This window comes from Monocercomonoides exilis, assembly GCF_001643675.1.
Source record: "Monocercomonoides exilis strain PA203 chromosome Unknown scaffold19-1596985, whole genome shotgun sequence".
Classification (NCBI taxonomy): domain Eukaryota; phylum Preaxostyla; order Oxymonadida; family Polymastigidae; genus Monocercomonoides; species Monocercomonoides exilis.
In genome coordinates, this window is record NW_027150564.1 from 186,164 (window position 1) to 205,946 (window position 19,783).

At 37.5% G+C, this 19,783-nt stretch overlaps 4 protein-coding genes across 4 annotated transcripts; 2 read left to right on the forward strand and 2 right to left on the reverse strand.

The window, feature by feature from the left end:
• Positions 1-4,623: 4,623 nt before the first annotated feature.
• Positions 4,624-8,012, reverse strand: MONOS_3976 (uncharacterized protein; the record flags this gene model as incomplete). Its single annotated transcript, XM_067874011.1, has 2 exons — positions 4,624-4,647; positions 4,872-8,012. The coding sequence occupies 2 exons, from the start codon at positions 8,010-8,012 to the stop codon at positions 4,624-4,626; spliced, it is 3,165 nt and encodes a 1,054-aa protein (XP_067728340.1).
• Positions 8,013-9,115: 1,103 nt separating this feature from the next.
• On the forward strand, positions 9,116-10,220 carry MONOS_17483 (uncharacterized protein; the record flags this gene model as incomplete). The annotated part of the gene is made up of 4 exons (XM_067870407.1): positions 9,116-9,169; positions 9,620-9,781; positions 9,909-9,977; positions 10,026-10,220. The coding sequence occupies 4 exons, from the start codon at positions 9,116-9,118 to the stop codon at positions 10,218-10,220; spliced, it is 480 nt and encodes a 159-aa protein (XP_067728341.1).
• Positions 10,221-13,415: 3,195 nt separating this feature from the next.
• Positions 13,416-17,212, forward strand: MONOS_3975 (uncharacterized protein; the record flags this gene model as incomplete). Its single annotated transcript, XM_067874010.1, has 3 exons — positions 13,416-13,582; positions 13,659-13,891; positions 13,975-17,212. 3 exons carry the CDS (start codon positions 13,416-13,418, stop codon positions 16,986-16,988), a joined length of 3,414 nt encoding a protein of 1,137 aa, XP_067728342.1. The 3' UTR covers positions 16,989-17,212.
• Positions 17,213-17,299: 87 nt separating this feature from the next.
• MONOS_3974 (uncharacterized protein) lies at positions 17,300-19,383 on the reverse strand (the record flags this gene model as incomplete). The annotated part of the gene is made up of 7 exons (XM_067874009.1): positions 17,300-17,503; positions 17,599-17,712; positions 17,920-18,339; positions 18,460-18,560; positions 18,774-19,054; positions 19,195-19,289; positions 19,342-19,383. The coding sequence occupies 7 exons, from the start codon at positions 19,381-19,383 to the stop codon at positions 17,300-17,302; spliced, it is 1,257 nt and encodes a 418-aa protein (XP_067728343.1).
• Positions 19,384-19,783: the final 400 nt, after the last annotated feature.

Consider the following 19,783-nt stretch of genomic DNA (forward strand, 5'->3'; position numbering starts at 1 on the left):
TTCTTATAGCTTTTCTATCTCAAATTGATTCAAAAAAATATATAGCTTCTCAAATAATCTATCATCTTCACACAAATCATATGCCTGAATATTTTGATTTCTCAGCCAAACTGCAATTTCGACATCTAACTTTGCATCATCCAAATTATTTCTGTTCCTATTTGCACATTGCTTCCACTGCCTTTTAATTCTTCCGAAAAACCATCAACAGGAATCCGTTTCTTTGCCAATCTTTCATTAAATGCAATTTCTTCTATCGTTTCAACATTTTTGATTGGTGTTATGACTTCAATTCTGTCAATAGCACCTTGATATCCTCTGTCTCCCATGACTTTCTAATGTTTAATTCCTTCATCCAACCCATATTTTTCTCTTTCGTATTCTGATATGGGGGAAAATACGGACTTTCAAGCTTTTTTTGCACAAAGCAAGAAAAAATTGCTTCACTCATAACTTTATTTTTGTTTCTCAGATTTCAAAACAAATTTTATTTTCAAATCCGTAAACAGGCATCGTTGAAATTAAATCATCAAGTTTTCCAATATTTCACGAATGTCAAAAAATGGACACATTTTTATTGTGTTTTTTGATCTTAAAAAGTCAATGAAAAGTGCATTATTTTTTTCTGAAAATGCTTGAAGCAAAATATTTTTCCCCATATATGTAAATATTCTAACAACGGCTGCAAGTCTCGTTTGAACAATGAGAAATCATGGATGCGACACTCTACAACTTTCGAAGCAAACAATGCTTCAAAAGGATAGCAAGCAGCAACTGCAACCTGGATTTTTAATCCATAAACTTTCTTATGCCCATCGCAGAGCAACTTCTGATTTTCAATACTGCTAGCTTGGTTGTCTGTTCTTATTGACGTTGCATCTACAAGTAGTGCAAATGTACCAAAAGATTCGTCTGTATCAGAATATTTACGTCTTCTTTTCTCCATGTTCATTTTTAACAAAACTTTTTACAGGAGTGGATGCATATGAATTATTGCATCAGAAATTATGTGGCTGCTTCTGTAAAACAAAAGCCCAATTCTTGTTTGTGTTGTTCCAGAAGACAGCCATTCGATGAAATAAAGTATTTTGTCAGTAAGCGATAAGGAACCTTTTGGTCCTTTTTTCGGAGTCTGGCTTGTTTCGTTTTCTTGTTCGCAAATGATGCTGAATATTTGTTTTTCAGTTTATTTATACAGTCTAAACCGGATATAATCACATCGGTTTTTGCACAACTTTTTGTGACTATATCCGATTGTGATTATACACGATGCTGTTTAACACAGGAAAAATTAAAAATAAATTTTTAAAATAATTAAAATTGGGTAGATTTTTTTATTTTTGGAAATTCTTCACAAAAACACATTTTTCAATTAAAATAACAATTTTTTATGTTTGATTATGTTATTTTGACTTATTTAAACAAAATTTTGAAAAAGCGAAAAATCGGATTTTTTGATCAAAAAATCGATTTTTCATTGAAAAAATCACCCATAATAATAAAAACTGTGATTATATATTTGCAGCCCTGTGATTATATACGATGGAAAATGAATGAAAAACAAGCAAAAAATGTCGGTGCATGGAAAAATGTGACTATAGGCGAATGTGATTATATTCGACGTGATTATATCCGGTTTAGACTGTATCTATCAAATGATTTTTGTTTGCTTAAGTGATCAAATAGCTGTCCCTCTGGCTCAGGATCTGATAATTCTCTAATTTCAGTGTTCACAATTTTCTTTTCAACGCTATCTTTATGTTAATCAGCTTTTCGAAAAGCCAAATCAAACGTGTCGTTTGTTTCTTTTCTGTAAACATCAGATCATTCAAAAAAAAAATTTTTTTTTTATTTGCATTATTCAAACAAGAACCTTTCCATTTTATTTTTTGCTATTGAAAAAGATTGAATTGAGGGATGTTCCTGAACTTCAATTGGACCAAATACATATGAACGCTGAGAAGCAGATATGGAAGCTGAAGGCTGGTATGAGAGTGCTTGAGAAGAGAAGTTTATATCAAACTGAGATGGAGATTGAATATTGCTTTGAACGGAGTTCATTCGTGAACTGTGTTCAGAGCAATATCATTTAATAATAAACAAAAAATAAATAATTTGTAAATTACCATAAAGACAACGAACAAAGAATACTACAGACTAAATATTTGGATCAATTCGAGGAAGCATACTCATTTCCAGTTATTAAACTAATATCAAAACAAACTGATAAAAGAAAAGCCTTTTTAACGTATGGTGATGTCTTCTATTTATACATATTGGCCTAATGCGAAAAAATGGGTCTTTTTCGAAAAACATATGACTTTTTGGTTACAACTCGTTCTTATTCGAAATAGCACTAGTTACACTCAAATGGTTTTTCTTTTCGTAAAATATCTATTGATCACTCAAAAAAAAAAAAAAAAAAAAAAAAAAAAAAAAAAAAAAAAAAAATGAAAAATTCCTTAATTCCTAGTTTTTCATGATCCATAAATGAAATTTTCACTTCATAATGACTCAGTAATATTATATATATATTTAGCTTTATTGTGAATTTTGTGTTTATCAATTCTTATTTGAATTCCCAAATAATTTCAATATACCATTTTCCTTGCTCCATTTCGTTTATGTCAGATTTGTCGTTATTTTTGAATCCATAAACGTTTATTAAACACAAATTTCTAATCATCAAATGAAACATTTTTACAATAAGTATTTTTTATGAAGTGACTTTGGTAAAATGTTTATCAAAGGCTTTTGAATAACATCAGTGAGTTATAAAAATGAAGTTAAAAATACAAAATTAATAAATAAGTATGAAAAGATTAATTAATTGATAGGCAAATATATTTGAGGAAGTTATTTAAATATATAAAAAAAATTATTTTTGATAGAAACTTGTTTTGAAAATGAAAATCACAGTTGAATGGAAAATAAAAATGAATTCATGAAAAAAGTCACTCAAAAATTAATTACAAGAAACTTGTCTTTGAAATTTATTGAAAATGTATTTTAAAATAAATCTTAGAATCACATTTTCTTTGAAATCAAACATTCATCATAATTGAAAAAAGCACATGCGAATTTTTGCCAAACAGATTCTGGATCGAATCTTAAACGCAGTAGACGCTTTCTTAATCGTTAGAACAGTCTTCAAAAAGAAAACAAGCTCACAAAATTACTTGAATTAGAAGAACAAGATGCAACTTCGCTGATTTCGAATGCATTTTGATTCTAATCATGATCAGTTATTTGGGAAGCACAAACATAGTGTTCCTTTCAACCAATTTCTTTCCAGATTGGTTGTTCCCATCATAATTTCATCTATTTTTGAAAGCGAATTAAAAATCTTTCAAGTTGGGTTATCCTTTCAAACCTCACAATTTTACAAAAGCATTATCATTTGAACTTCTCTTTTTTGCAAATGCTTGTCCAATTACAACAAATATTACAATGAAACAAGCAGCAGCAACAAATACAATCCACCATGGAAACATATTTGATGTGGATTTTGCTTGACTAATTCTTTCATTGCTGTTCGAAATTACATCTTGCAACATAACAGGATCTGTCTTCACCACTTGGGTTATTCTTCGCCGGGAATCATAAATTTCGTCCTCCTTCAATTTCAATACTGCTTGCACAAAAATTTGAGCTTTTAATGAATTGAAAGTGAATTTAAGTTGAGATTTTGATGCTTCCACAATAAATTCCTCTTGGCTCACAAAGGTACAAGTTATAAACGGTAAAGATATTATTTCTTTCTCTGAAGAAGAATTTGAACCGTATAAAATAAAAACCTCATAAGATACGAGACATGGAAGAAGATTATTTCCAATAAAATGAATCATCATTTTGTCTCCCTTTTCGCTTCTTGTAATCTCAGAAATATGAGGTCTGCAAAATAGATAGGCTTTTTGTGGAAATTCTCGTAATACTGTCTCTGCTGTTTCAATATCTTCTATTGGATTCCAATTAATCAGCCCACTAACTGTACACTCTCTGTTTTGCATCCAGAGTTCCGGATACTCTCCTTCACGAAGATTATCGGGATTTCGATTTCCGGATTCATCTGAAAACGAAACAATTGACAGAGAGCTATTTTCACATAAAATGTTTCTTCGAACAGAATTGAACTGGGAAGAGTTTGCTGTGTTGTTCAGAAAAGTTACATTCTTCAGATTAATTTCTCCATCTCTCACAGACAAGGCACCAGTAGAAGAATTTGCAAAAGTTGTTAATTCAATTGAAGAGCTACAATTCCTGAGATATAAAAGCGATCCTTCAAATTGGCAACAAATTTGTCGTTCATTTTGATTTTCTCCGTTGCGAACAATGCTCCGCAAATAGCCGATTCCAGACATTGTGCAATTAGTCATTTTCACAGTGCTGTTTGAGACGTTGATTAGAATGCCATGAGCAGCAAAATTATTATTGACACAAAGCATTGAATCTGAAATTGATACATTTACGAATTCCAGCCTCAAAAGCGAATCATGTCCAATTTTTGTAATATTTCTTAAAAAGAAACTTGAAATTGAAATATTTGGTTTGATTGAAGGTATTGAAGATGTTCTATTGATTATCAAAGACGAATTTAACGTTACATTCTCAAAGAAAACATTGTCAGCTTGAAATGCATTGAATTCCCTGCCAAAAGCAAAAACCGAGATAAATTGAAAATTTGAATCAAAGTAATTGAATGTGCTGACTTTAAATGTGCCACCTTGAATATAAAAAATGCAATTATTGCTTGCTGAAGATAATTGCTCAATGCCAGATTTATAATCAGAACTCAAAATAGCATTAGAATTTGCGGTTGCAAATTCACATGCTCCACTAAAAATAGTTTTATGAAATGTGACATTCTCAACCATGGTTTCACCTGCTTTCACTGTTGCAAAAGTGAAGCTGACAGCTTGAGATAATGATGAGACTGTAATATTCGCCAACAAAAATTTGTGATACGATTCAAAAACAGCATTGTATCCCTTAATTCTTGAAGGAAGAATAAATTGAATGCCACAAAATTCAGTATCAACGTCTAATTTAATTAAGCTTCCATTTGCAGATTCATTCAAAGCAACAATGTTTATTACTGCCTGATTTCCATTAAACCCTTCAATTCGAACACGATTCCTTTCGAATAATGCATTGTCTGTCAGGCTAGATTGATTACAGACGCTGATAACAGGAGTATCGCCTCGCTTCATAAGAGCATATTCAATTGTTTCGCATGCAAACTTCAACAAACCGCAATGAGGATAATCTGTTCCTTTCCCTCTGCTTCCATCAACAAAGACTGCGGATTCAGTTTCACACAAATACACAAACAACGGGAATATGTTATCTTCAGTTCCATTTTCAGTTCCGCACAATTTCCTCGGATCCAAAGGAATGGTTGAAGCGTCAAAGAATTCAAATGAATTTCTACTAATCTTCGTTTCAAGCAATATTCCAATACCGCATTTAACAAAAACATCTTTTCCAAACATCGCTTCATTTTGATTATCCTCTGAAAATCTCACTTGCGATCCAATCATCAATTTGCACGTTTCGCCTTCTAAATATACCATCATCCCTCCTCCTCTTCCTCCCAACATTGCTCTACCATCCGAAACACATCCTTCAAATCTTGAGGTTCCGTTAATAATCGCTATTCCACTCTCTTGCACATCAACATACACTCCGCCTCCATTTCCTTCTTTGCACGAACACCATTCCATTGTTGTATTCCACATAACAAATGTCTCTCCTCCCTTCACGCTTTTTGCCATTGCAATACCATCTCCTGTTGTCCGGTTCACATTTCGAATTGTAACATTTCCCAGCAAACTTTCTCCTGCTGTTGATCCTGCTGATGATGGTTCGGCAAATAATGGTTGATTCATTTTTAGATTTTTTATTTCAACATTACACATCCTCAACTGAGACAGTGCTATCACAAATATCGATGACGAGATTGTACTACCTCCTGATGTTGAAGAATTGATCACCACATCATCCAGCGAAAGTGTTCCGCTTCCCACAGACACCATAAACACATTCGGTGAAAAATCTTTTTCAGAGTTGTGATCAATCCCCAAATGCTTTACCTCTAACTTCCCACTCGTCAGACTGAAAAGCGTTGTTGAAGATGAAGAAAGCTCTCGCGTCCCAATTACGCTCGTCTCCTTCCCTCTTCCTGTTATTATTATCCGCTTTTCTCCAACATTGATTGTTGCCCCTTCACTTGCATGCTTCCCACCAAGCACAGTGATTGTCGAGCTCAGTTGTGACATGCTCGACACTACAGCATGCCCCGCTGTCTTGCAAGGTGTTGACTCGGTCTTCCCACACAGACTGCTCGAGTCACTTCCACTCACCCCAACATACCGATCCTTCATCACTTCCTTCAACCATTCCTTCTTTTCTGTGTGCTGATACACCCAATTGCTTCCATTTAAAAATTGGAAATGAATTCTCCTTTCATCGCTATTGGTTGTGTATGATTCATAGAATGGATTGTTTGAAGAAATGAGATTATTATTATCAATAAAAAGCACATCGTGGCCATATGGAATGGAATTTGTGCATATACAATCGTGGAAGAAGAAGAAATAGAAATAAATGTTGTTTCTTGGAGCTGTTGATTGACTTGGATAAAAATACAATCCTCCGCCAGTTGATGTTGCGTTGCACGAAATAAACTGGAGGCTCCTCATTTTGAATGCAGCCGGAACATTAACACAATTCATCCCTCCGCCACCAGTGCTCGAGAGTGTACATGAAGTGAAAGAGCATTCAAAAATACACGCGCTCTCCCCGTTGCCACTTTCTGTTTCAATACATCCAGATTCCGAAACCTGAAAATTGTTAAGATAAAGGCCTCCTCCTGAGCTAAATGCTCTACATTTCCAGAATTCGCAACCACCAATTCTGACACACGACGAAATTGATTCAGCAAGCATTCCTCCTCCAGCAAAATTTTGAGAAGAGGATGCATTGAACGAGTTGTTCTCAATCCTGATGGAATTTATTGAAATACACAATATTCCTCCACCACAATAATGTGCATAGCAGTTGTTGAAGGAACAATGAGTTACTGAAAGCTTTCCAGAAAAAAGATTAGACATGCAAATTGCCCCGCCGCTTGATATTCCATCTGAATGATCATAATTTGTCCCAGTTGTTTTCGACCCGTTCCATTCGCACCAAATAAACGAATTGGTCCCATTTTCTGTTGCGCTATATCTCCCCAGTTTTAATGGTACCTCTGCATTTCCAGTAAAATCAACGTTTTTTGTACGACAACACCCAATGAATGAAGTGTTTGAGGCTATCAAAGAGGCATAGGGGTTGTTGAGTGAAGGAACAATCCCGCCATCATACACATCGCAAATCGATGAGAACGAGCAGCTGCTCATAAAACATGTTGTTTGAGCTGACGTAGTGGTTGCAGATGAGCATGCCTCATTTGCTGTTGAGATGTTGAAAAATGTCAAATGGGAGAGGGATATAAGGGGAATAGAAGGGGACGACAGGAATGGAGCTGATGAGACACAAAAAGAAGAGAAGTGTGATTCACTCACCGAAATGCTCCCTTCAATGCCTTCTCCATCTCCATCTCCTTCTCTTCCTCTTCCATTTTCTCCTCCTTTTTCTTCACCTCCACCCTTCTCCCCTCCATATCCCTTCCCTCCAAATAGCCTTCCTGAGTATATCTCTCCCCCTCTTCCCCACCCTTTCAATGTGATGTTTGTCAACACCCCAATGCTCCCACTCAAATCAAATGCCCCTGCCCCATCATCCTTCCCCATCCCTATAACACATCCCCTCACCACAATCATACTTCCCCTCAAGCCACGCACCACACTCCCACGCTCATGCCTCGTCAGTGTTATCCCCTTCAACTCAACCGAAGAATTACATGCACAAACACACCCACCAACCACACTTCTTTTTAACCCTCCATCCAAGCACACACTTATTCCCAAAATACTCATAATTATCGCCATACGCATTATTTTAATCATTATCTTGTTATTAACAAGATAAAATCAAATTGATTTTCTTGTTGATCTTGATGGATCATGTTCCCTTCATTATTAAAAATTTCAAAGGATAAAAAATAATGACAGTCAATTATTATATGTCATATAGCGAGGCTTATTCGTCATTATTTTATAACTTCATTTTCATAACCACATTTTTTTTTTCGTTGATTATTCTCAAAATAAAAATCTATAAGTTTAGAAGTTCAAATAAACCATATTTTCTTTCATTTTCTTGCTTAGAAGAAAGTATTAGAAATTCAGTTGCAGCAAAGAAACATCTTTTGGAAAAACGGATGAGAAGTGAAGTATTTGCTTGCATTTCTGTTTTTGTGTTTTTTGGGTGTTGATTATTTTTGTGATTTCCGTCAGCTCAGAGGAATACAATTAACAAAAATGAATAAACTGGGGAATATGTAATTATTCCAGCTGAAGATAGATGTCAAATTGCGAATGAAGTTAACGAAGGCAAATGATGAATACATTGGGTGTTTGTTGAAATTGTTCGAATTTTTTTGAAAAAGAGCTAAAAACGAATAGATATGAAAATAGAATCTGGATGCCCGTTTTCCAGAAAAGTCGGAGATTGAATCATTTTGAGGAAGAAAGACGAACAAAAGAATGATTAGCGAATCCGTTTGCTGAGTCATTTGAAAGGAGAAGATGTTGATGGTGTGCGAAGAGAATGGAGACAACTGAATGTTTGCCCTTTTTGATTTCTATTTGGAGAACGGAATGATAATAGATGTGAATCATAGAAAAAATGATACTACTACTTCTTCTTCTTCCTTTTCCTCCTCTTCTTTTTGGTTGTCCCGAATCTCATCATCAATTTGTTAACAATTCCGGTTATTCCATTCTTGCCAGCAACGCCATGAATTCCATTATGGAGACGATCATTATTATGACAAAGACAACGAAGCGTACTACAGCTGAACACCAGATCTCCTCTTTTGCTGAAAAATGCTGTTTTCAAGTGTCTTTTCTGGGATATGATTCGCTTTTTCTGTCTGGTGTGGAAGGCTCCTTTTGCGGAGAGGGGAGGCTTCTAGTGCCATGATCCTTATGAGATGGTTTCACAAATTATGGATTACGATGGTATTGTGCGAGTTGCTGCATTGCATCCATTTTTCGGAGATGTTTGTGAGTGATGAAAAGAAACAGGACGACTTCTTCGATAATGTGTTTGTCTTTAGATATCTTATCAAAAAATGGCGAAAGGGCCAACAATATGTATGGAAGAGCTAGATCACCGAAATCTCAGCCAAGCGAACATATTTTTCTTCCCATTTAATCAAACGAGTCAACAAGAATTTCTATTATGTCATTCATTTTCCAATCGAAAGATCAATTTTTCTTTCATATTACATCTTCATTAACAGCCAAACAGTTTCACAACGGACACTTCTATTCAACAATACCTAAGTCCTCTTTGAATCTAGCTGCGCTGGCTTTGCCTATGTTGCAGCATCAACAACAGACAGCAAAGATACACTTGATTCACAACACAAACAACATCAGTTTCAGTTTGCTTTCACGTCGCTCATTTTGGATGGACGAGTGGTCATTGAAAACGTGAAAAAAAACAGAATCAGCGGCAGTGGAAAGAAGAGCAGATGAAGGAAGAGATCCTGCTGCAAATTCTATGGCTTCATCTTCCACTGAATGAAGAACCAATACAATCACGAAAGGCGCTTTACCATTCTCCATTCGTTCCGAATGCCTATTTTCCGCATCTGCCTTGCGTAGAAGTTTGCTTCATTTGTGCAGCCCAGGCTGGAACTGACAATGAAAGATGCAACGGATCATGAAAGAAGCTCTTCTGGAAAATAGAATAACACTAATTAACGAATGAAGGCATTTGTTTTCAACGAATAGAAGATAAACTACTTCGATGAAATAAGCAGCAATCAACCATCAACAACATCAACTGGTTATTTTTCCTTGGTACCTTCTTCTATTGCTTAATTGCTTTTTCAATTCATCTCATCGTAGTTCATTTTTTCTGTCCAGGTAACTCGTTTTGGCCAAATCAGCATTCGCTGCAAAAGTGCACTTGAGTTGCATGGATGTTCAGCTGCAACGCACTTTGGGATCAGCTCTTCGATCGACATTTCAGGTCATCATTCACGCGCAATTGGTTCCACACTCGTTGCAGGCAAAGCAAAAGTCAATGAAACAATTGCTTGAAATGACAGATGGGACATATGCCTTTGATGATAAAGAAATAAGCTGTTCATTCGTATCTACTCCTTCAAATACTGAATAGCCAACAATTGTTCCAGCGACTTCTTCTTCTTCTTCTTCTTCTTCTTCTTCTTCTTCTTCTTCTTCTTCTTCTTCTTCTTCTTCTTCTTCTTCTTCTTGATGTCCGTATTTCTTTATCCAATCTCCGTCAGACAACAATGAACTCAACATCGAAACATTTCCCTCCATCTTGATTTCCTCAATAGGGTCATACTTTTTTTTGTACCCATTTTTTTAGTACCCAAATTTTTCGAAATGAAAAATTTTTAAAAAAATTCAGAAAAATACAAAACTCGAATCTAATTTGCGAATGACTTTTCTTTTTCCCTTTCCTCTCTCAGTTTCATCAGATGATTCTTTCTCTATATCGTTCTCATCTTAAAGTATTTTGAATTTTCTTTTCAGCTTTTTTGTGAAATTCATTGTTTCATCATTTTCTTCATCCGAGATGTTTTCTTTTTCATTTTCCATTTCGCTTTTCTTTTTCAAATAATCATCCCACTCACTTAAAAGATTTTCTTCTGTTATTTCTTTACCGTAGTAGTCAAATCGATTTTTATGTGAAGGAAGAGGATAAGTCGATGATTGAGGAAGCTTCATCAGAACTGTCCCAGACGAGTCTTTCAACACGCCGTAGCATTTGAATGCTCTTTTGATGACCGAAGGTGATAGCTCCGAATGAATTGATTGTTGAAGAGCTTCCACCAGAGCTGTTCTCTTTACAGTTGAAGACGACAATAAAGAGCTTTGACATGTGAAATCATTCCAGATTTCAGAACTGCAAATATACCTTAATCCAGTGGACGTTTGATGTGTGTGCTGTGAGGGACGAATGTCACAACATCCATATTTTCTTTTTTGAACTCTCGCCAGATTGTTGGATCTGTTCGAGACATGTGGGAGTCTATAAGAAGCAAGCAGTGCGATTCGTCAAGTGACATGCGTTGCCTTCTTTCTTTGATTGAAGGGAGAAGAATTTAAAGCGCACACTTCCTAAACGTTGAAGATTCTATCTATCTGCATTTGTTCAGCCAAAACTCAAGATTCAAAAACTGAAGAGGCTTCAAGTCATCAGGAAGTTTGAGACTCGGCCACAGAATCACTGAAGGAAGTGATTGACAGTCAGCTGCAACCGCAGCAATCAGTGCAGAATTCGCCATTTGCGCCGCAGATTTTGCGAAATTGGGTTTTTCATTTGCCGCATGAAAAACGTTCCGATTGGAGTTGTCGGGGACACTGAGTGAAGAGTCGTCCACGTTTAAAATCAGTGAGTTGTTGTAACTGTTGTTCTGATGAAATCCGTTGAGCATATCATACCAGGGCTTTAGAACTCATTGGCATGATACTGCAAGCCTGTCTGCATCAATAATTTTCGGCTTTGATGCCTTCAGCTCTGGATGTCGTTTGATGAAATCGTAGGCAACTGACACAGAAGCTTTGACATCTGGTGTGTTCTTTGGTGTTTAATCATCAACAACATTTTCAATCTAATTAATATTAATAAATGCATTTCAAAGAATATATATGCAAACCAGTTCACACATTTTCTTGATGGTTAATCTTACTCCAGACAGTGATTCTATTTTTTTTTCGTCCAACACTGTTTGCTCTTTTTCGCCAATGACCACAGAAGGTCTTCCAATTTTCTAAACAAGTCTGCCTTGCCGAACAGCCTTCACCAACCGCTTGATTCGAATTTTGCTGAATTTTTTGATGTTGTTTGCATCCACCATGCGCGCAGATCCATCGTTAACTATATGCGCCATTCGTTCCAGTGGATTTCGAAATTGTCTGTATTTGAAAGATAGCATCGCCTCCCGCAGCTTCAGCTAACCAGCAGAAGATTTCCTTGTAAATTCGTTTTTCATTTTTAATTTTTTGGATAATAATCATTAAGCCAATTTATTTTATTTATTATTAAACATTTCAATTTTCATTGAAATTCACTTTTTTGTGCATTAAATGCTTATTTTTTTGAATTTAACACATTAAAACCAACATGTAACTGATAGAATCTCAACGGGAGGCTTTTAATCCTCCACTCACAACCCCCATAAGAAACACGTTATGCATTTAAATGTATTTATTCAGTTGGTAATATTTTTCTTATATACCAAAAATGCTATTAATAAATCGAAAATGTGGGTGGCTGAATAATTTATATATTAAAAAAAGGATCGAATAAAAAAAAGGATCTAATAAAAATATGACCCTATCGCCTTCTTCTTCATCAACAACAACGTTCAATACTTATTATCCTCTCTCAAATGGTGTTCAGCATCTTCCAATATGTTTATCACATCTTCAAAATGATTTGGAAAATTTTCTCTTTAATAATATCAAAATTTTTGTATTTTTTGTCAAGCTATAAAATAAGCAAAGAACAATAATTGAAGTTCACTTTTGATCTCTAAAATAAACAACTGTTTTGATTCACATCTTTTGAATATTCATTTGACTCAACTTTCAACCTTCAGAGAAAGAACAAATTGTGAAGAAATTATTGACAAAAATATTTATAATCCATTTAACATTTTTGAAACATTTTCGCAATTCAATAATGTTTCGATATTATCCCCCTCAATAATGAAAGTCTTTATAAAATTAAAGCAGATTAAGTTTGGAAAAAATCATGGCTTTTCTCAAAATAGTAAAAATTTCCCACATTTATCCCAAATTAATTCTATCTCTTCATGAAAAAATTCACAAATTGATTATTTTTCAATAATTCTCTAAAAAATTTTATAAATATATTGTGCTTGTCAGTTTTTGATTAAAAAATGAAACAAAAATCTATTTTGAACATTTATTATTTGTGAAAGTGTTAAAACAAAATTAAGCAATGGAATAGATCACATTTTGTTTTGTTGTGTTCGTTGTCATTTAGCAATTAATTTCAGACATAAATAAAATTACAACTCCCATGTTAGCTCACACTTAAATTAAAATTTATAATTCTTATTTTTTGTTTGCTATTATTGATTAAAAAATAGGAGTTCTATTCAACCGATAATTTGCCAGTTTTGCCGTCAACAAACACACGAACGCACTCAACAATCTGATGACGTTGAATTTTCTGTGTGCTCAAAATGCGGAGAGCACATATACTCGGAATATACGACCGATTTTTCTGAGGCAATGATGGAAAGTTTATCGTTTGAAGATTTCCCGCTTGAAACCTTTGTAACAATGACAGAAGTGCCTAAAAAATTCGAATCACATTATCCTGAACATGCTCCATTTTTTGAAATAGCATCAATTGCAAATGTTGATGTTATTCCTTCAATTTTTCTTCCTTTCAAAAGGTTTACATTTTAATGAGAAATCAAAAATTTATTATTTCTTCATTTTATTTTTTTCTGATGCTTTGGAACTAACAAGAGCCCTTCCGCCAGATTTGGTATCTTTTCAAACACAAACTGAAAAGTTATTTGCAGATTTGAGTCAGAGTCTAACAGTTCCACTTAGTGTCTCAGGAATACCTCAATTCCTTTCTGAATATCCCCCCTCAAAATCAATTTCTATCGATACATATTATGACATCGTGGAGCAAATGAATAGTTCAGCACCTCTATCTGCAGATGCAATTTCGCAATATTTTGATGAAAGACGGAGTTTGAATTCTTTTTTCAAAAAAAAAATTTCTGTTTTGGGTTAACATATTTCGTGTACTGAATACTTTTGCTATGTTAATTAGAATCACCCACATTTAGACGCAGAACACCCACACCGCCCTCAACCCCATCTCGCACCGGGTCCAACAGCAGTGCTTCCAGGACACCTCGAAGAGGATCAATATCGCCTTCTTCATTTGGCAGCAGCGGACAAGGGAGGCGCAAGTCTCCAGCAACTGTCCGCATCTCCAGCTCTGCGAACTCTCCTCTTGATGCGCTTAGTCCCCAGCAGCCAGCAAAGCCACAGATGACGACGTACAGATGGGAGGCGTGGATGTCCAGCTTAAGTCCGCAGGCTGTGCAGCTCATTGGCACACTCATCATCACAGAGATCTGCATCCACACACACACAGACAGACGCTTCATTCGCTCCTCTGCTGCGCTGTATGTGCGCCTGTGGGACATACAGACAGAGTGGATTGCGTGGATGGAGGAAAGACAGAGGAAAGAGAAGGAGAAGGAGAAGGAGAAAGAAAGAGGGAAAGAGAAAGATAAGTTGTCAAAGGATTTTAGAGGGAGAGTCGGAAGAAGCGGAATGGGATCGAACCAAATAACCCCCAATTTGTGTTATGGTGCGAATAAAAAGTCGCCGCCTCGCGCTGAAGACATCGTGAATCCTTTTGCCAATTCACAGTCAGCAGGCAATTTGACATCCTCTGCATCTCCTCCGCCATTCAATGGAGCAGCAATCCAACCGCCATATCCTCTTCTGCCTTTCTCGTTTGCTTCACAAGGCACCACCCCTGCTTCTCTTCCACAAAACAGCGTGGCTTCTCTTTCTCCTCCTCAGAACATTAGTCATGCCACCATCCAGCATCCATTCTCTTCCTCTTCCTCTTCTTCTCCTTCTGCCCCATCTCGCAGAGTTGTCCGTGCGCTTTCGCCTTCTCTTTCACCAAAGCGCAATTACCCTCACTCTTTTTCTCCTCCGCCAGGAATCGACCAGCGCGTGTCGCCATCGCCTGCTTATCCGTCCAACGTCCTTCTGCCGCCGGAGCTGCAGACACAGCAGCAGCAAGCGTCTTCGCTGACTTCAGTCAAAATGGAGCAGTACTTTTTGCTGTCTGCGAATCCAGCTGCATCTGCTGCTGATGTTCCACTCACACCTTCCACACTCACATCCATCAATGTGCCTGTGACACACACGGTCTCTTCGTCTTCTTTCACAACTGCCTCGTTCTCTCCTGCAGCGGCGTCTGTGCCCCACTCGTCGATGGCTTCTGCTGCAACTTCTCGTTCAGGCACTCCCCCGCTCACGCGCACAGTCACCTCCACATCTACACACCCGCCTTCCCAGTCGTCTTCTCCCCCACCTTTCACTCCTTTCTTTGGGTCGTCCCACGGCGGCACTGCATTTCCACCATCACTTACAACTTCATCTTCATTCACAGCACAGACGCCTGCGTCCAACACATCTCTGTCTCCTTCTTCGCTGTCTCCGCCTTCTTTGTCTCCTCCCTCACACTCCACTTCGGTATTGGCAAAAGCGAAAAGCCCAGCTGGCACTGGAAGTGCATCAGAAGCAAACTCTACAATGCAAAAAGAAGGGCCATCAGCTGTTGCCTTGATACCAACTGCTATGACCACTTCATCCGCACAGCAACCAGCACAATATCCTGTTTCTGCTCCTCTACTTACACCCACCTCGTCTTTTTCATCGTCAACAGCATTTCCACAAACTACTCTGCAGAACCAGCCTATGCTCACAACATACGCACAGCCACAAGCCGTGCTACCTCCCTCAGCTTTTCTCAGCATGGCAGCCGAGTTGCAACCATCACAAAAACTCCAATCTTCGTCATTGGGCACAGCTGCTACTTCAGTTTCATCAGCTGGCTCTCGCCCTGAACTGTGTTGTATGCCATCATCGTCGTCTTCAGCCACTGCCGCAGCCATTTCATCCATCTCGCCCACTTTCGCAGCACTTTGCGAGTCCCTTCTCCCTCAGCACTCGATCATCTTCCCTCCACCTTTCTCTCCAGCTGTGATGGCAATAGCGGCATTCATGCTGGTGACACGCGAAGACAACCACCCTCGTTCATTTTCTGATCTGAAGCAGGCACTCCAGCACTGCGGGCTGAGCACCTCACTCGACATCTCAGCTGGCTCCATCGTTTCCACACAGCACTTCTTTTCGGGCTTTCTGCGGCTGCGCCAGCCGTTTCCTGCGATCATCGGGCAGGTCGAGGCGGATCTGCGGAGAGCGGCGCGTACGCTGCGTCTGTCTGAAGAAGAGGAAGAATTTGCATCTCTGTTTGCACATTCACTTCTACTTCATCCATTGTTTTCGCGGAGGAACGCACCATCGACGATTGCTGTGTCGATTCAGAGCTCATTGAAGTTTCTGACGACAATGTCAGCTGACTTGACTGAAAAGGAGTGGAAGCTGCGCTGCCAGATGGATCAGAGGAAGCAGCAGAGATTGCAGGAAAGGCAGATAAGGCTGTCGAAGATGATGCAGGAATCTCCATCAATGTCTTCTTCATCCACATTGGGGCAGTCATCTTCGAAGAGGGGTGGACATTCGCACTTCAACCGCCAACAGCCTGCCGCGCCGATACACTCGAAAAGGCAGAATGAAATATGCTCAGCTTCAAAAGTGAGCGAGGTTACGATGAGGAGGATGTGGAAGGAAACAGAGCAGATTCTGGATGAGCTGACGGTTGAGATGAATCAAAGATGGAAAGAGAAGGAGAAGGAGATGAAGAAGAGACTGAAGAAAGAAGAAGAGGAGGAAATAGCGAGAGAAGCAGAAGATGAAGAAAGAGAAATAATGAAGTGGAAGAAAGAGCAAATGGATAGCAAGTCAGTGTTTCTAGCTGAAGATGCGAAGTCCAGCGGGATTTTATCAATTGGCAAAGAAGAGAAAACACCTGCAATCAAACAAGAAGTGGCTTCTGATTCAATGAATACAAAGGGAGTAGCAACACTTGAGAGAGGAAGAAATCTGACGAGACGAAAGGATATGCTTGGATTTCAGCCTCTAACACCTGAAGAAACGTTGAAGCCAAAGAGCAAGCAAAAATCAACAAAGTGAGAAAAAAACAAAAAACAACAGTTTAATTCCGATATTGCGATATAGCAACAATGAATAGATGAGACACCTTTTCACTTGGCATTATAAAGGTGATGCGTTACTCAAACGAGCATTTGAAGGGTTGAACGTGCTGATGGTATCACAAAAATTTGCAACAATTAACTTCAACCTAACATTTTTATGCGAATGATTTTCGATGGTGAAATGCAAGTAAAAAAAAAAAATTAAAAGAACAACTATTCGTCACATTCAAATATCACAATGATGAACTTGAATCAGCAAAGCACCCAATTCAATCTACAAATTTTCGTTTAGCAGCCTTCAGGATAAGGCTTCCAGTCAGGAGGAGAGGCTCCACAGTTGTCAAACATGTGGTCGTGTGGTGTGATGGTGTTGTAGTACTGAACATCCATCACATACGGCCCCATCAGCTGGCAATAAGGTTTCACCACAGGCAGAGTCGAGACACATCGGGGGGATATGCGTGCTGCTGGGTTTGTGTCAAAGATGTTGAGCTTGAAATGCGACAGAACAAAAGAAATTGAAAAGAAAGGGGAATATTTTGGAATAAGGCAAGATGAATATTTCACTTTGAAAGCAATCTGCAAACCATCAAAATGTCTTTTGGAGTCAGCTCAGTTGGATTAAAAGTGATGTTGCCCAGAACTCCACCAGCTCGAAGCATGTTCGCAACAACGGTTGAACATACAAGCATTGGTCCATCCTGATTTGCAAAGAAATAAGAAAGAAAGAAAGAAATTATTTTAATTGTGGATCAGAATTATGCCAGTTTATAATGAAAAGAAAAGAAATGGAGATTAAACGAAGAAAACATATCAAGTTAAAAGAAGTTTTGCTTCCTTTCAACAAATTGAAAAAGAAAAGAAAAGAAAAGAAAAGAAAAATCATATTTCCTCCTTTACCCACAAACCTGATACATCCAAGATTCGTCTTCAGGAATCGCAGCAATGTCGAACAAATCCAGTCCCAGTTTGTTTGCAGTGGTGATGCATTCCTCAATTGAATGGCAAGGTCTTTCATCGAATATGTGGAAGAGCCTCATGTTGACTGCTTCAATCAGATGCTGCGACACAACTTTTGGTTTGACATGGCCAGCCAGCATCAGAAAGAAGATGAGGGACTCGCGAGTGAAGTCGGTGGGGATGTTGTTATTTGGCGTGTCGATTGCAATGAACGGGAACGCTGTTGTGGAGAAGGCCTTTTCGTGGGAGTGGAACCATTCCCACGCGGCTGTGCTGTTGAAGGAAGAGGAAAGAGAGGATTCCAATGGAAGAAGAGAGACTGCATAGCCGTGTGAATGGTAAAGAGTCATCCACTCACGAAACGGGGTCTGAGAGCGAAGAATGAGATGTCAAACACAATAGGATAATATTAACGAGAAGAAGAAGAGGGAGAAAAAAGTGAAATTATAATTATAAGTTTGCACCAATCAATCGAATAAATGGAAAACCTTTCGAAATCCATTTCCCCAGGGAGGCTGCGGATCAGGGAAGAAGTTTGCATTTGTTGTCTCTACCACAAATAGTTCGTCATTCTCGTCTCGAAGGCACACTAAGATAGATGTGAAATACAAAGAACATGAGAACAATGAAAAGCATTGAAATTTAATGTTTTTTTAACTAAATATGACGACAATCACAATTCATTCATTTTTCTATCAAAGCAAAATGAAACACCCAAAATTCAAACATGAAATACATATTAAAATACTAAATAATTCTTTTTCTCATTTTCATTTTCATTTCTCTAACAAATGCAACAAACTGACAATATGCGATATGTGTGTTCCGTAGAAGTACCATCCAAAAGTGTTTGCTCCAGTCAGAATGTGACACGCCAGCAAATCTCCAGAACGGATTCTCCTTTCGATGGAATTTACGTCTTCCTTGTTGTCATCTAATCCAAGTACGATCGAGTCGTTTCGCTGTGTAAATGTGTAGTTCATTTGGTCTTGATGGAACTGCTTCAGCGTCTTTTCATCTGACGTTGAGAGCGCTTTCACCAGCTGCATAATTCTCCATGCAGATTTGAGAAGAGGACCAATCCTTGAATAACAAATCGATTACATTTAGAGATATTAGTCATTACACAAATGATAACATCAAGCAGAGAAAAAAATATTTTTCAAAATAATTTGAACATGATTGATAGGGATAAAAAACAATTTTTTTGAATTGCAGCAAACTTCTGATCAAAAGTGAAGATGCGGACTCCATTCGCCTCAACATCCAGTATTTCTGTAACGTTTTTCCAACCTTTCAAAGTTATTTTGTGAATTCCCTAATTCACATAAAAATAGTTATAAATAGCGTTGCTGTAATGAAGGACAAACTTCTTTTGAAAGAGAATGAAAAGCCATCCTGTGAGAAGTCATCAATATTATCCATTCTGACCCAAATGCATGACTTTTATTAGTTGCATGAATCTCCAAAATCATTCCCTTTGTTTCATTTATCTGAAGTGATAAATTCAATGAGCCAAAAACTGAACTTTGAAACTTCAGTGGAACATTTTCTTTTACAGATCCTGCAACATTGATATGACAACAGAGAAATGAAATAAATTAACATGAAATAATACCTTTGTAGCGAGGGATTGCATCAAATGGTTTTTCAGTTTGAGCTTCAATGACAAATTTTGTGGCCTCTTCGGATTCTTTCTTCGCGTTTTTCAAAATTTTGTTTAAAGGAAGATCTATACTATCAATTTCGCATTTAAAAATAGATTGTTTTTGGAAGGTTGTTGCTCGACTTGTTTTGGTATTTTGAACTCCT